The sequence below is a fragment of the Lepisosteus platostomus genome, chromosome 3 (assembly GCF_059453375.1).
Source record: "Lepisosteus platostomus isolate fLepPlt1 chromosome 3, fLepPlt1.hap1, whole genome shotgun sequence".
Taxonomy (NCBI): Eukaryota; Metazoa; Chordata; class Actinopteri; order Semionotiformes; family Lepisosteidae; genus Lepisosteus; species Lepisosteus platostomus.
The window spans coordinates 31,010,143-31,022,713 of NC_142613.1; the positions used below are offsets into that span (position 1 = coordinate 31,010,143).

General features: G+C 39.7%; 1 protein-coding gene across 8 annotated transcripts in view; it reads right to left on the reverse strand.

Moving 5' to 3' along the window:
• Positions 1–12,571, reverse strand: part of utrn (utrophin) — a 310,852-nt gene that overhangs the window by 232,274 nt on the left and 66,007 nt on the right. For all 8 annotated transcript variants that reach the window (XM_088625185.1, XM_088625187.1, XM_088625188.1 and 5 more), the window contains 10 exons: positions 11,218–11,331; positions 9,627–9,782; positions 8,926–9,096; positions 8,183–8,362; positions 5,756–5,890; positions 5,034–5,183; positions 4,340–4,501; positions 1,160–1,291; positions 830–1,003; positions 192–347 (listed from right to left, as the gene is read on the reverse strand). In XM_088625185.1, the coding sequence (XP_088481311.1) occupies positions 192–347; positions 830–1,003; positions 1,160–1,291; positions 4,340–4,501; positions 5,034–5,183; positions 5,756–5,890; positions 8,183–8,362; positions 8,926–9,096; positions 9,627–9,782; positions 11,218–11,331 (1,530 nt within the window). The remainder of the gene's footprint in view (positions 1–191; positions 348–829; positions 1,004–1,159; positions 1,292–4,339; positions 4,502–5,033; positions 5,184–5,755; positions 5,891–8,182; positions 8,363–8,925; positions 9,097–9,626; positions 9,783–11,217; positions 11,332–12,571) is intronic.

Consider the following 12,571-nt stretch of genomic DNA (forward strand, 5'->3'; position numbering starts at 1 on the left):
ATTAGGTATAACATCATCCAGATTGTTAGTAGAATAACAGCCAATAAAGTGAGAAAATAATAATCAGACAATTTAATTTAGTCGTGTGGTTCAGTAAATGTAATTAGTACCATGTGGTCTCTTACAGTGCTTCTACTTAAGGAATTTTCTTAAATCATATGTGAGACAGGTAGATAAGCAAGTTCTATTACCTGGGCTCCCAGATCATTATAGAGAAGCTTAAGAGCTGTGAGCTGCTCATCCATTGCTTTCGGGTTGTCTGTCTGCTGCTTCTGCACGATCTGTCTTCCTGTCTTGATCACAGTTTCCACCTCCAGCTTCACCTCACTGAGGATCTTGTACAGTTTCTGAAACAAAAGAAAGCCATGACTCCTGGGTTCATGTCCAATTAGACAATAAATTAAATACATTTAATAAATATTTAATGGTCTTATTACTGATGCTCATATGCAACAGATGGTAATGAGAAGACCTTTGTATAAATGCAAAGGTTTGCAGATTTTCTGTTTGTGCCATAGAAATCTTGAAAAATGTGTTTAAACCAGGGCTGACATCTGATGCAAATGGCACTTGGATATTAGAAACCATATTTTCCTGAAGGAGAGCCTTAAAACTGTACATAAGAAACACTATTTTCTCAGAGGTTTCATCTCCTCTGTACTGCAGAGAAGAATAATCTGTAGGCAATCAAAATTTAAAGGTCATAGTGCAAAAGAGAAGAATCACAGATACATTGAGAAACTACTGAAAATACAATAAAACGTTAAATTCAGTTGGCCATATACTGTAAAATAGGAAGTATTTATATCGCTCTAATCACTAGTCTCACCATGCAGCCATCCAAATGCTTTTCAATTTCCTCTGGCTCGACTTCTCTGACATCCAGCACGTGCAGCTCAGCTTTGGCCCCATCCAAAACACGCTTACAATCCAACATCCGCTGCTCAAAGTTCGCAGGCTTTTGGAAGAGCTGATATTTGGTTGAGATCTCACGCAGCTTCCTCTGATGATGTGAAAATGTAGTACAGTGTTAGGCACATAAGGAGAAAAGGTCCCATCAAAAAAAATATAAGGGCATCTCCAGAGGTTTTAAAAAAAAAACAACAAAATGCAGATGTTTGGTTATTATTCTCCTCCTCCACATGGCTCATCTGCTCACCTGCAGCACGTCCAGCATGGTGCCTCCGCGCGGCGCCTTGCCCTCCAGGGTGACCACGGGGACGTTCCCCACGTTCCTCCGGCGCAGCTCCTCCATGTTGGCCTCATGAGCTGCGATCTCTGCTTGTATGTTCTGAAAGAACGAAACACTTCTTTAAATGGTCCTTTAAATGGCATTTTAACACATTCACATGGAACATGGAAAAACTGGACAAACCACACATTTAATTACCCTATTGAGCCTTCAATTTTAATCTTTTGAGTGGAAACACGAGCATTGGTGGTAACTAAAAAAAATCTGCAGCCTTCATTAATGTTTTCTGCCTCATTTTCACCAGCTTTAACATATGGCAGTCAAAGTCACAGTCAATGAATTCTTTCCAGGGCAACTAACTGTTGCTTCTCTTAAGCAAGAAGAAAAAATTAACAGAATTCCTATTAAGGCTGACTATTGTTAAAATTTAGATTCATAAACAGACTGGTCATTTTTCAGTGAGTTGGGGGAAACACAAACATAAACCATGTTATCCGCTAGGTTGGTTTTCATTCCTGACGATACGCAGCGTGCTATTTTTTTTTAATTGGAGTCAGAATGGGATTTACATAAAATATCCTCCATGCTTAGCCAAAAATATTGAGCAGCATTTAAAGCCCCACAAATGCATACTGGAATCTTAAAGCATCCAAGCACAGATGGAGCCCTACAACACAAGCATCCCTATTTTTCACCAGCTGTGATCAGGATTCCCAAAACTGATGTACAGATCTGCTCAAGAGCCAGTGGGGTTTGAATGGACTTTAGCTGGCCAGTCTTTCCTAGGCTTGCTGTGCAACACCAAAGTCTGGAACATGCCAGGTGCATGCAGTGAAGTCGAGGAGGAATGCATGTACAGATAGTCATTGACAGCCATTGGGGTTACCGATCGTGAACCTTCTATGTAACGTAAATTGTATGCAAGTCGCATTTTCATATTTAAACAATGAGGTACACACATAAAGGATTATTAATACAGACTGAGTCTTACACCTATGAGTTAACCTATGAATTAAAAAAACAATTCAATGTTTTATGCTGTATGGAAAATTACAATTTTACCTATTAGATAAAAACTTGCTGCGTGCTGGCCATGCTTTGATTAAATTCATGAGAAAAGATCAAATCTGTGCGCTACAAAGAACACAGTGCCAATTACAGTCCAGGCTGAGTGTGTTCTTCTGTGGTACAGCTACACTACTCTATAGAGTTTTGAGTTAGGTACACTACATTAACAATTATATGCGACTCAGAATTATTTTTTTAATGGGGTTGCTATGCAAGTACAAGTATATGAGTCGTGCCCCACGTAACTCAATGCCTCTCCATTAAAAAACTCCATTAAAACACCGTAGAGCTTATAAATTAGAAAATGACAAGTTGTGTAGACAGATGGGTATGTCAGAGTATGTGAAAAGCTCCTCACTCTCTTTGTGTGATACAGGAGTTGTAGCTGCAAGCCAAACGAGACAATTCTTAATTGGATAGATACGAGACAGAAATCATCTGGTGTTAATCAGAATAACTTTACAATTTATTTTTTAAATCATTTTTTTAAAGAAAATTAATCTTCAAATATAAGGAAACCCTTAACAAAAAGGTATTATTTTCACACCATTTCTAGGCATCCGTACATTCCCTGATAACCTCTACCCAAATTGAAAAGTAAGCCCTTCTGTCTGGAGATCAGGAATCAACCTGGACTGTGCCCCCTATACCCAGGATATCAAGTGTACCTTGACACTAAACAGGAATAAACTGTTCTCTGATCATGGAAGGAGTGCTACTGTATATGGAGTGTTGAGTTGGGCTGCTCCCCATTAAAATTGTGTAACATTAAGCCAGAACAGGTGTCTCCTCTATGTAACAATGCCCCATGACTTCCACAGAAATGAACAGACTGTGTGCCAGTCTTCCAACTCCTAATGAGGCTTAAGCAGTTTCCACTCTGATTCACAGCATGAAAATAAGATAATGGATAGGGCTGTCTTGATAACAATAGCAAATACCAATATTACATATTATATGCCACAAGCAAAGGAGGCGAGAGGACACCAAAGAGCAGAAAGCATCTAAGAAATGATCTAAGCAAATCCGTTATTTCACTTACTGCCAGCAATGATTAAACTGTAACTGATTCATGAGCAATAACTAGTTACTAACTAGTAACTGAAAAAGAAAAATATCTTAAGACTATCTCGTGACTGGCACGAGACTGTATTCACCGGTCTGAAATAAACAGCTCATCAACTGAAGTACCCTTCAACTTAAACGTACTTAAATGTTAAAAATTATTTATCCACTGAAACAAGAGGCTGCTCTGCCCATTTTTAATGCTGATAAAGAAAGAATCATTGGGTGGCCCATGATTTTAGAAGCTGGTTCTTTTTGTCTCAACACAAAAAATGCAAGTACACAAAGAGAAAAACTAAAATGACTAAAAATTATTTAGCTAGGGAACATAACATACGGAAGCATCAACAATTAACAAGGTGACAACTGCTTTGCATGCAGTAGGATGTCAGTTTTTGAGACATGGACACTACAGAGTAAGCAGCCAGGAAAGGCAATTCTAGTAGGTACTGTTCACATCAAAGAGGCAGCTTTTTCAACAGTTACCTGCTGCACAAACTTTGATATGAAACAGACAATGCTGGTTAAACTGGCCAGAAAATACATGTGTACCTGTATGTCTGTTCAAACTTTGCAAACTTTTATGTGGGATGTTATAAATCATGGTTGCTCTGTGATGTATACAATTGGATATTTCAGACTGAATGTGATCCTTTTAAACTTGAACAGACTTAATTTCTGGGTGTAAAGTATAAAGCACTAAGAACTTTACATTCCCTCATACGAAGACTGAAAATGCAAACATTTAACTAATTTATTATTCCATTCATTTTACATTATTATACAAACAAAATTGGCTCTTTTGACAGTTAACTGACAGCTACAGTCATTGTGCTTTATTATCTGTGGATGATCAGGGAAACGGTGGATCACAAAAAGGGGTACAAAATGGAAAGAAAAAATGTCAATTTGAATGTTTTGAAAAGATGGTGAAAACCAGACTTTGTGGAAAGAGACTTAAACCAGATGGGTAGAAGTGTACAATGAAGCCTGCAGTGTAACATTGTGAAGTACCTGTGCCTCCTGAGGGAGCTGAAAGGCATCAACCCTGTCGGTCAGATAGGAGGCGAGTTGCTGATCCAGCTGTGTCAGAGAGTCCTGGAGGGCCTGCAGGATCTGTTCGTTCTCACGGAGGTACTGCAGCTGCTGCTCCAGAGAGATCTGTCTGCTCACAGCCTGGAACGCCGACACCAACATGCAGTTCCTCAGTAACAACATAAAGCACTTAACACTATATACGATATACTACTACCAGGAAACATGGTTCCATGGCCGAAACGTTGTGTTTTCTTTCTTCTTTTTTTCAGCATGGAATAAACCTATTACTTGTTCTTTTGAAGCCTACACATGCTGACGCAGCTACCCACCTGAACTACTACCAGGAAAGGCAGTTAAAATTTATTTTCTAATATCCTTTACTAAAAATAACTACAGGTCCCTAGAAAAAGGACATCTATGCTGATAACTTATCAATATTCAGATGTGAACTTATAAATAAACAGGAAACCCCCTCATTACTGTTGCTTATGAATAGGGTCAGAATATCTTGGTCATAGAAAACACCTGAGCTCTCAAAGACTCTCACTTTGGGAACATTATATGACCAGGATCTATGATCTCATGCTTACTGAAGCATGAAGCTGTAGAAGAAGAAGCTGCCCTGCCAGGCTGGAGCAGCTCTAGTTCAATGCGAATCATGACCCCTCACCTGGTGACTCAGCTCTTCGTAGCGAGCATTGAAGGCCAACAGCTTCTCGCTGATTATCTCATCCAGAATCCCTCCATCAATAAGCGTCTGGCCAAGCTCCCGGATCTGTGTTCTGTTATCCCCCGGGTGTCGTAAAACAGACTCCAGAGACTGGGGAAGAAAAACACACCAATATTCAACAAACAGTTTTTATATCAAAACAGAGTAGAAAATCACAAAGGGGAACTGTGATTAAAATGACATTTTTACACTTCAGGGTAAGAATACAACAGTACACTATGATCTAGCATGAACATAGTCTAAATCATAAATAAAAAATAATATTTTAGCACACAGTTACCAACAGATATCATTTCTAAGCATTCATTAACCAAACGTTGTTGATTCCTGGTCAGAAAAGCAAAAACCTAAGCCTATTCTGAAAGCACAATTTCCAAAGGAGGACTGCACCTTAGACTGGACACCAGAACCCAGTTACAATATAATTGAGACCAATTAATCTACACATCATGCCTGGGTAAACTGATCCGACACACAAGAGCCCATATGACCGAACAGAACATGCAAACGCCACACAGAATGATCCCTCCTGTCAATGATTGAAACTCCTCAGAAATGTGAGGCAGCTAGCCACAACCCAGCCCATAAATGTCCTTTATCAAACTGAAGTATACTGTACTCCTGTTCCTATACTCCAGACCTTCATGATTAATGTGTCTCACCTCCAGGGCCTCGTTGACAGCCTCGGTATTATCAGGCATGTTGTCTGTGCTCTGCACACGCTCTTCCAGACAGTTCAGCCAGTTTGTCTCCATTTCTAAATACTGCAGCAGCTCCATCCAACATGACCAAACTTCCTGCAACCCAAATAAACATATACAGCTTATACATGGGACACACGACATCAACCTCTACACAGGACAACAAACAATTTTTGGTCATTTCAGGACCTTCACTGCTCTTCACTTATTTATATCATATGAAAGTATGAAAGTTGATCATTTGCACCTCCTTCTTTCAAACAATCCAAAAACCCATTATTACAAACAGGATTCAGGCTCTGAAGCACTTTGTTATACTTTTTACAAAATAAGGTTTGCATTTCATTACTGAATATTCCACCTGAATATGGTTCCATGAGACTGTTGCTTTCAAATCAATAAACTTCACTCACAATTCAGCGATGATACTCAAAACAAAAGACAGTGCTTCTGAACTTTTTCTAAAAGATACTTTTAGTTTCGAGTTTGCAGCTGAATATTCTCCTGTTTCTGCAATAAAAATGCAAAACTATAATAGAGCCAGCGCAGGACAATAATCCCTGAACTACTACTACACTAAGTGTCTGTATGGGGTTTCACATGTATACTGTACATACAGTGCCTTGCGAAAGTATTCGGCCCCCTTGAACTTTTCAACCTTTTGCCACATTTCAGGCTTCAAACATAAAGATATACATTTTTTATTTTATGTGAAGAATCACCAACAAGTGGGACACAATTGTGAAGTGGAACGAAATCTATTGGATTTTTGAAACTTTTTTAACTAATAAAAAAATGAAAAGTGGGGCGTGCAAAATTATTCGACCCCTTTACTTTCAGTGCAGCAAACTCACTCCAGAAGTTCAGCGAGGATCTCTGAATGATCCAATGTTGTCCTAAATGACTGATGGTGATAAATAGAATCCACCTGTGTGTAATCAAGTCTCTGTATAAATGCACCTGTTCTGTGATAGTCTCAAGGTACTGTTGAAAGCGCAGAGAGCATCATGAAGACCAAGGAACACACCAGGCAGGTCCGTAATACTGTTGTGGAGAAGTTTAAAGCCGGATTTGGATACAAAAAGATTTCCCAAGCTTCAAACATCCCAAGGAGCACTGTGCAAGCGATCATCTTGAAATGGAAGGAGTATCAGACCACTGCAAATCTACCAAGACCTGGCCGTCCCTCTAAACTTTCAGCTCAGACAAGGAGAAGACTGATCAGAGATGCAGCCAAGAGGCCCATGATCACTCTGGATGAACTGCAGAGAACTACAGCTGAGGTGGGAGAGTCTGTCCATAGGACAACAATCAGTCTTACACTGCACAAATCTGGCCTTTATGGAAGAGTGGCAAGAAGAAAGCCATTTCTCAAAGATATCCATAAAAAGTCTCGTCTAAAGTTTGCCACAAGCCACCTGGGAGACACCCCAAACATGTGGAAGAAGGTGCTCTGGTCAGATGAAACCAAAATCGAACTTTTTGGCCACAATGCAAAACGATATGTTTGGCGTAAAAGCAACACAGCTCATCACCCTCAACACACCATCCCCACTGTCAAACATGGTGGTGGCAGCATCATGGTTTGGGCCTGCTTTTCTTCAGCAGGGACAGGGAAGATGGTTAAAATTGAGGGGAAGATGGATGCAGCCAAATACAGGACCATTCTGGATGAAAACCTGTTGGAGTCTGCAAAAGACCTGAAACTGGGACGGAGATTTATCTTCCAACAAGACAATGATCCCAAACATACAGCAAAATCTACAAAGGAATGGTTCACAAATAAACGTATCCAGGTGTTTGAATGGCCAAGTCAAAGTCCAGACCTGAATCCAATCGAGAATCTGTGGAAAGAGCTGAAAACTGCTGTTCACAAACGCTCTCCATCCAACCTCACTGAGCTCGAGCTGTTTTGCAAGGAAGAATGGGCAAGAATTTCAGTCTCTCGATGTGCAAAACTGATAGAGACATACCCCAAGCGACTTGCAGCTGTAATCGCAGCAAAAGGTGGCTCTACAAAGTATTAACGCAAGGGGGCCGAATAATTTTGCACGCCCCACTTTTCATTTTTTTATTAGTTAAAAAAGTTTCAAAAATCCAATAGATTTCGTTCCACTTCACAATTGTGTCCCACTTGTTGGTGATTCTTCACATAAAATAAAAAATTTATATCTTTATGTTTGAAGCCTGAAATGTGGCAAAAGGTTGAAAAGTTCAAGGGGGCCGAATACTTTCGCAAGGCACTGTAGTACTAAACTATGTCTACAATAAGGCCCACAAAACAAATATAAAGTTCTCAGTCAGTTTTGTAGGCCTAAATATTATCGTGCTTAGCAAAGATACACATGGAGTGCAAATTTGTCCTTTATTAACAATGGCGCTTTGTACCTCCAAGGTGTGACACTTGCTCCGAAAACGCTCACACAGCTTCTGGTAATTCTTCAAAACACCACTGAGGTCTGATGACAGGTCCTGGCCACCAGGGGGAGATTTTGCTACCAGCATGTTGATATTATCTTTCAGGATCTTCACTCGCACCTCTTTCTGCAACACATCCTCTTTCGCTCTCTACAGGAACAAAAGGGATCAGTCAGCTCATCCCATCAACTTGCCTGTTCCTGAAGACCTCTTGATCTGTCCACTCCAATTTATGATAATGAAAATCACAAACATTCATAATTCAAGCTTACATCATATTTACGGTGACTCAACCTTTAAACCTCAAAGCAGAAGCCTGAGAAGGTAGACTCTTAACTTTAATACTGTAAAAAGGCTCCATCCTTTAGATGAGACATAAAACTGAGGTCCTGACTCTGTTCTCATTAAAAATCCAAGGGCGTTTCTTGAAAAGAGTAGGGGTGTCACCCCAGCGTCCTGGCCAAATTTCCCATTGGTCTTTACCAAACATGGCCTCCTAATAATGCCCATCTGTGAATTGGCTTCATCACTCTGTTCTCCTCCCCACTGATAGCTAAGGTGTGATGAGCATTCTGGTGCACTATGGCTGCCATAACATGAACCAGGTGGCTTTGAGTGGAACAGAAAAGCACTATATAAGTGTAAGCAATGATTATAATTATTATTAATTATTATCATCTCGATTCTCCGACCACCAACCACGGGATCCTCACCTTCATCTCTTCCAAAGCTCCTTCCAGTTCTTCAGGACTCTTGTATTCAAAGTCTCTCATCAAATACTCTTCATCCACTTGAGTCATCCACTCCTGCATCTCTGCCAAGTCTTTCCTCAAATTCACCGCCTTCTCCTGGTTCTCCGACACACGCTCCTGGTGGCTTAACATCTGAGGACAGAACCACCAGAAAGTCTCTCTTGAGAAATCAGCTTTAAAGGGACGTGTATTTCCAGTTCACCCACTCATGTCTTTTCCCTGGTGTTTAATATTTCACATAGTGTCCTTCTTACATAAACAATTCAGACAGCCACATTTTTTTATCTTGTTCTCTCAGCTGTAAAGTCAAATGATGGAGTTTTGACGTAAACACAAAAACGTGCTTCATTTCTGAATCACTGTTTCAAAAGGCAAAGACCTTGGACTTGCATAAAGTTGCTGAAAATCATAAAAATAATTGCCATTTGTTCTGAAAACACATCAGGACAATAAATACAAAAAAAATATTTTAAAATGATTTTGTATTTTGTACCCCTAAGATCAACAATAAACAATCAATCAGCTAAATGTCTGTCTTTTGCTCTGAAGTCGAAACCTGGTGATATGTACTTTTAGTATCTTATTATTCTACTGTTTTTTCTCCTACATGCCATCATGAAATGTAAAGCTTTTCCTGTGAACTACCACTAGTATGTTCCCACCTGCTTGCTGAGCTTTTCCCATCGAACAAAACACTCCTCCAGCTTGGGCTGCCCCCACCTGGCCAGACCTGGTACTGCATGCCCTTGAACGGCTTTCACTTCCCCTTCCATTGTTTTTAAGGCCATCTCCACATTGTCCATTTCATTCACAAACTCCTGTGAACACAGGTTTGATTTTGTTCAAGAAGGAATTACCACATGACAGTGACATACCAATGACAGTAATGCTGAAATGACTTGATAATGATGATGATGATTTAAATAAAGGATTTTTTAAGCACGTAATTGGAAATGTAAGTAATGACAAATGATGAGAAATGACAAATGACAAAATAAAACCAGTTCAGGCTGCTTAATAATTGCACAGACCACTCATGAGAGACCACTCTTTTTACCTTCAAGAGCAGTACACTCTCAGATTTTTAGACTAATTTAAATAAGAGCCTCCCATAGGTCCTATCATAAAATTTGAGTTAGGGAAATTTAATGTATGATACATGAAGAGAAAGTAGTACACTCGGCTCGTTCCATTACCGAACAGCAGACAAGCCGGGCTCTGTTTTATACTTCTATCTCACTTTAGTTTCTCACACGTGTGGCAACCTCTGCATATTATTTCACAATTTTTTGTTGAAAATTGTACGTAACCCATACTGAAACCATTCCAATATCCAAATTAGTTTATTATTTTAATTTGATGCGGTTTTTTTGGCTTAATTACTGAACAGTAAAGTGTACATTAAAAAATGTGTAGTATGAACACATTTGTCAAACGGTTTTTATGATTTCCTGCACAATTATGAAGCACATGGTAAAAAATATGTATATATGCTTTTTTCATTTCTCTCCAATATATAAAGGGGAAAAGATTCCTCTTAATCTACCTCACGGGCAAGCTAGATGCCGCTACATTCTCTCTCTTGCTCTCTACTCCACACACACACACCTGTTATTCATCAAAGGCCAGTAAACCCTGGTGAGACTAAAGCTCTGCTGTCCTCTGCTTCCTCACAGCTAGGGCAAATAAGGGACTGCTGCTGCAGTAAGGATGGCGATTCGCTGTATGTGTTCATACATGGCTAACAAAGGCTGAGTTCCAACTTATCTTAAATTCCGAACAAGACTTGTGTAATGCAACCTTCACACAACGTGGGGAGTGGGTGTATGGGTATGTTGATTGCCTGCAAAGATAGGTAACTTATGCAATATGTGCCTGTAAAGAAAACAGTCAGTACTATCGAAAAATCTTAAGTGGCAAACCATTCAACACAAGTGCAATCTCAGATCCTTTTTAGCACTTGCCTGAAAATAAAAGTCATGCCATTCGTTTTGTTTACCTCTTTAGGTTTCTCATTAAGCAGAAATAATTACATACTACATAATTTACTAAAGGGGTAAAGGTCATTTCAAAAGAATTTGGAAACAATGCATCTGCAGAATAACTCATCTGAATGGCTAGCCCAATGGAAGGCCGTGTTCCTAATGTAGGGAAAAGACGTTTGCACATTCAGAGCGTTGTTTTTTCCTCCAGCCACGCAAGGACTGTACGCATACTAGCTCAGCATGCAAGCGGACCAGTTCTCACACTGACCGTGCACCGATTTAGCTCTTCCTGAAGCTTCTCTGCGTCTCCGAGGGCAGCACTCTCTCTGACTATAAAACTCTCAGCGCCATCCATCCACTTCTCAACCTGAGCAGAGTTCTCCTGGGGAGTGAAAAACAACATTAACCCAGAACCCTTTCGATTTCTGGCTACAGCACTCCTCTTTCATCTCCCGACCCTAATTATTTCTAAAAAAATACTGTTGCCACAAACTAGATTTGCCAAAAAACATTTAAATATGTCCTGATGACTTTAATGAAAAAGACATCACGAATCCCAGAGGCAATGCAAAAACACCGCAAGCATGAAAGTGTCATGTGGCAGTGAGTCTGTTACTGACACAATCTTATTTCATTCCAGAAACTGTTTTTGTACATCCTGCTAATATCTGTACTAAAACTGAGAAACAGTGAAAAACCAAGCACAAGCTATCAGCCAATGAGAGTTTGCCAAACAATGTAGTACAGTACATATTTACTGTAGGTTTACTGTACAGTACAGTTAGTGAACTTTGTAATCTCTCTCCCACTTCTCTGTGTGAGCTGTGATCTCACCTATTTTGCTTATTAATAATCCTGAGAGCCACAGCCTATCCCATCCTGGCAGATGTACAGTAGCTCCTTCCATCAGCCTCCCACTGCTGCCAAGTTGGAGGAGTGAAGGCAGACGGTGGTCAATATATGCAAACTCCAACCGAATGTATTGGTGCGCTGCCAAATTTGGCTCTCTAACTATAAAGTAATAAAAACAATCTTCATTCTCTACAAAATGTATTTTCGGATTATATACTCTGGTAAAAATATCAGTAATATAATTTTTGATACCTCCCAATTAAGCCCTCGAATTTTGATTATATGTAAGGAATAGCACTTCAGGGAATGCATCCTCATTTAACCCAATTAAATCTAAGCTCTAACTGCCTCTATTAGCACTGATTTGACACAGTACTCCTTCTGCTGGAAAGCAGCCCCAGCCCTTAGCGAGGTATTGCTGTACTGAAGTGTAGTAGGACTGAGAAAAAGGCTCCTACAAATAACTCCAACAACTACCCAAAGCAATGTTACTGCATATAATTTAATGTGTATCTAAGAACTGAGCAATAATCTATTTCCACACTGACTGTCGACTTGGTTAACTGAGGTTTGTAGCTCATCTAGAGTACTAATTACAAGATAAGCACGAAAGAGCCCCTGCTGCCCCCCTACATATACAAACCCTTTCCTGTACAGTATATTATTAAAATGGTAGTGTTATATTTTGCTATACCATTGTCTTTACATCCTGCAATGCTGCAAATTTGCATTAAAGTGCACTTTAACTTCTTGATAAATCTAATATTCTT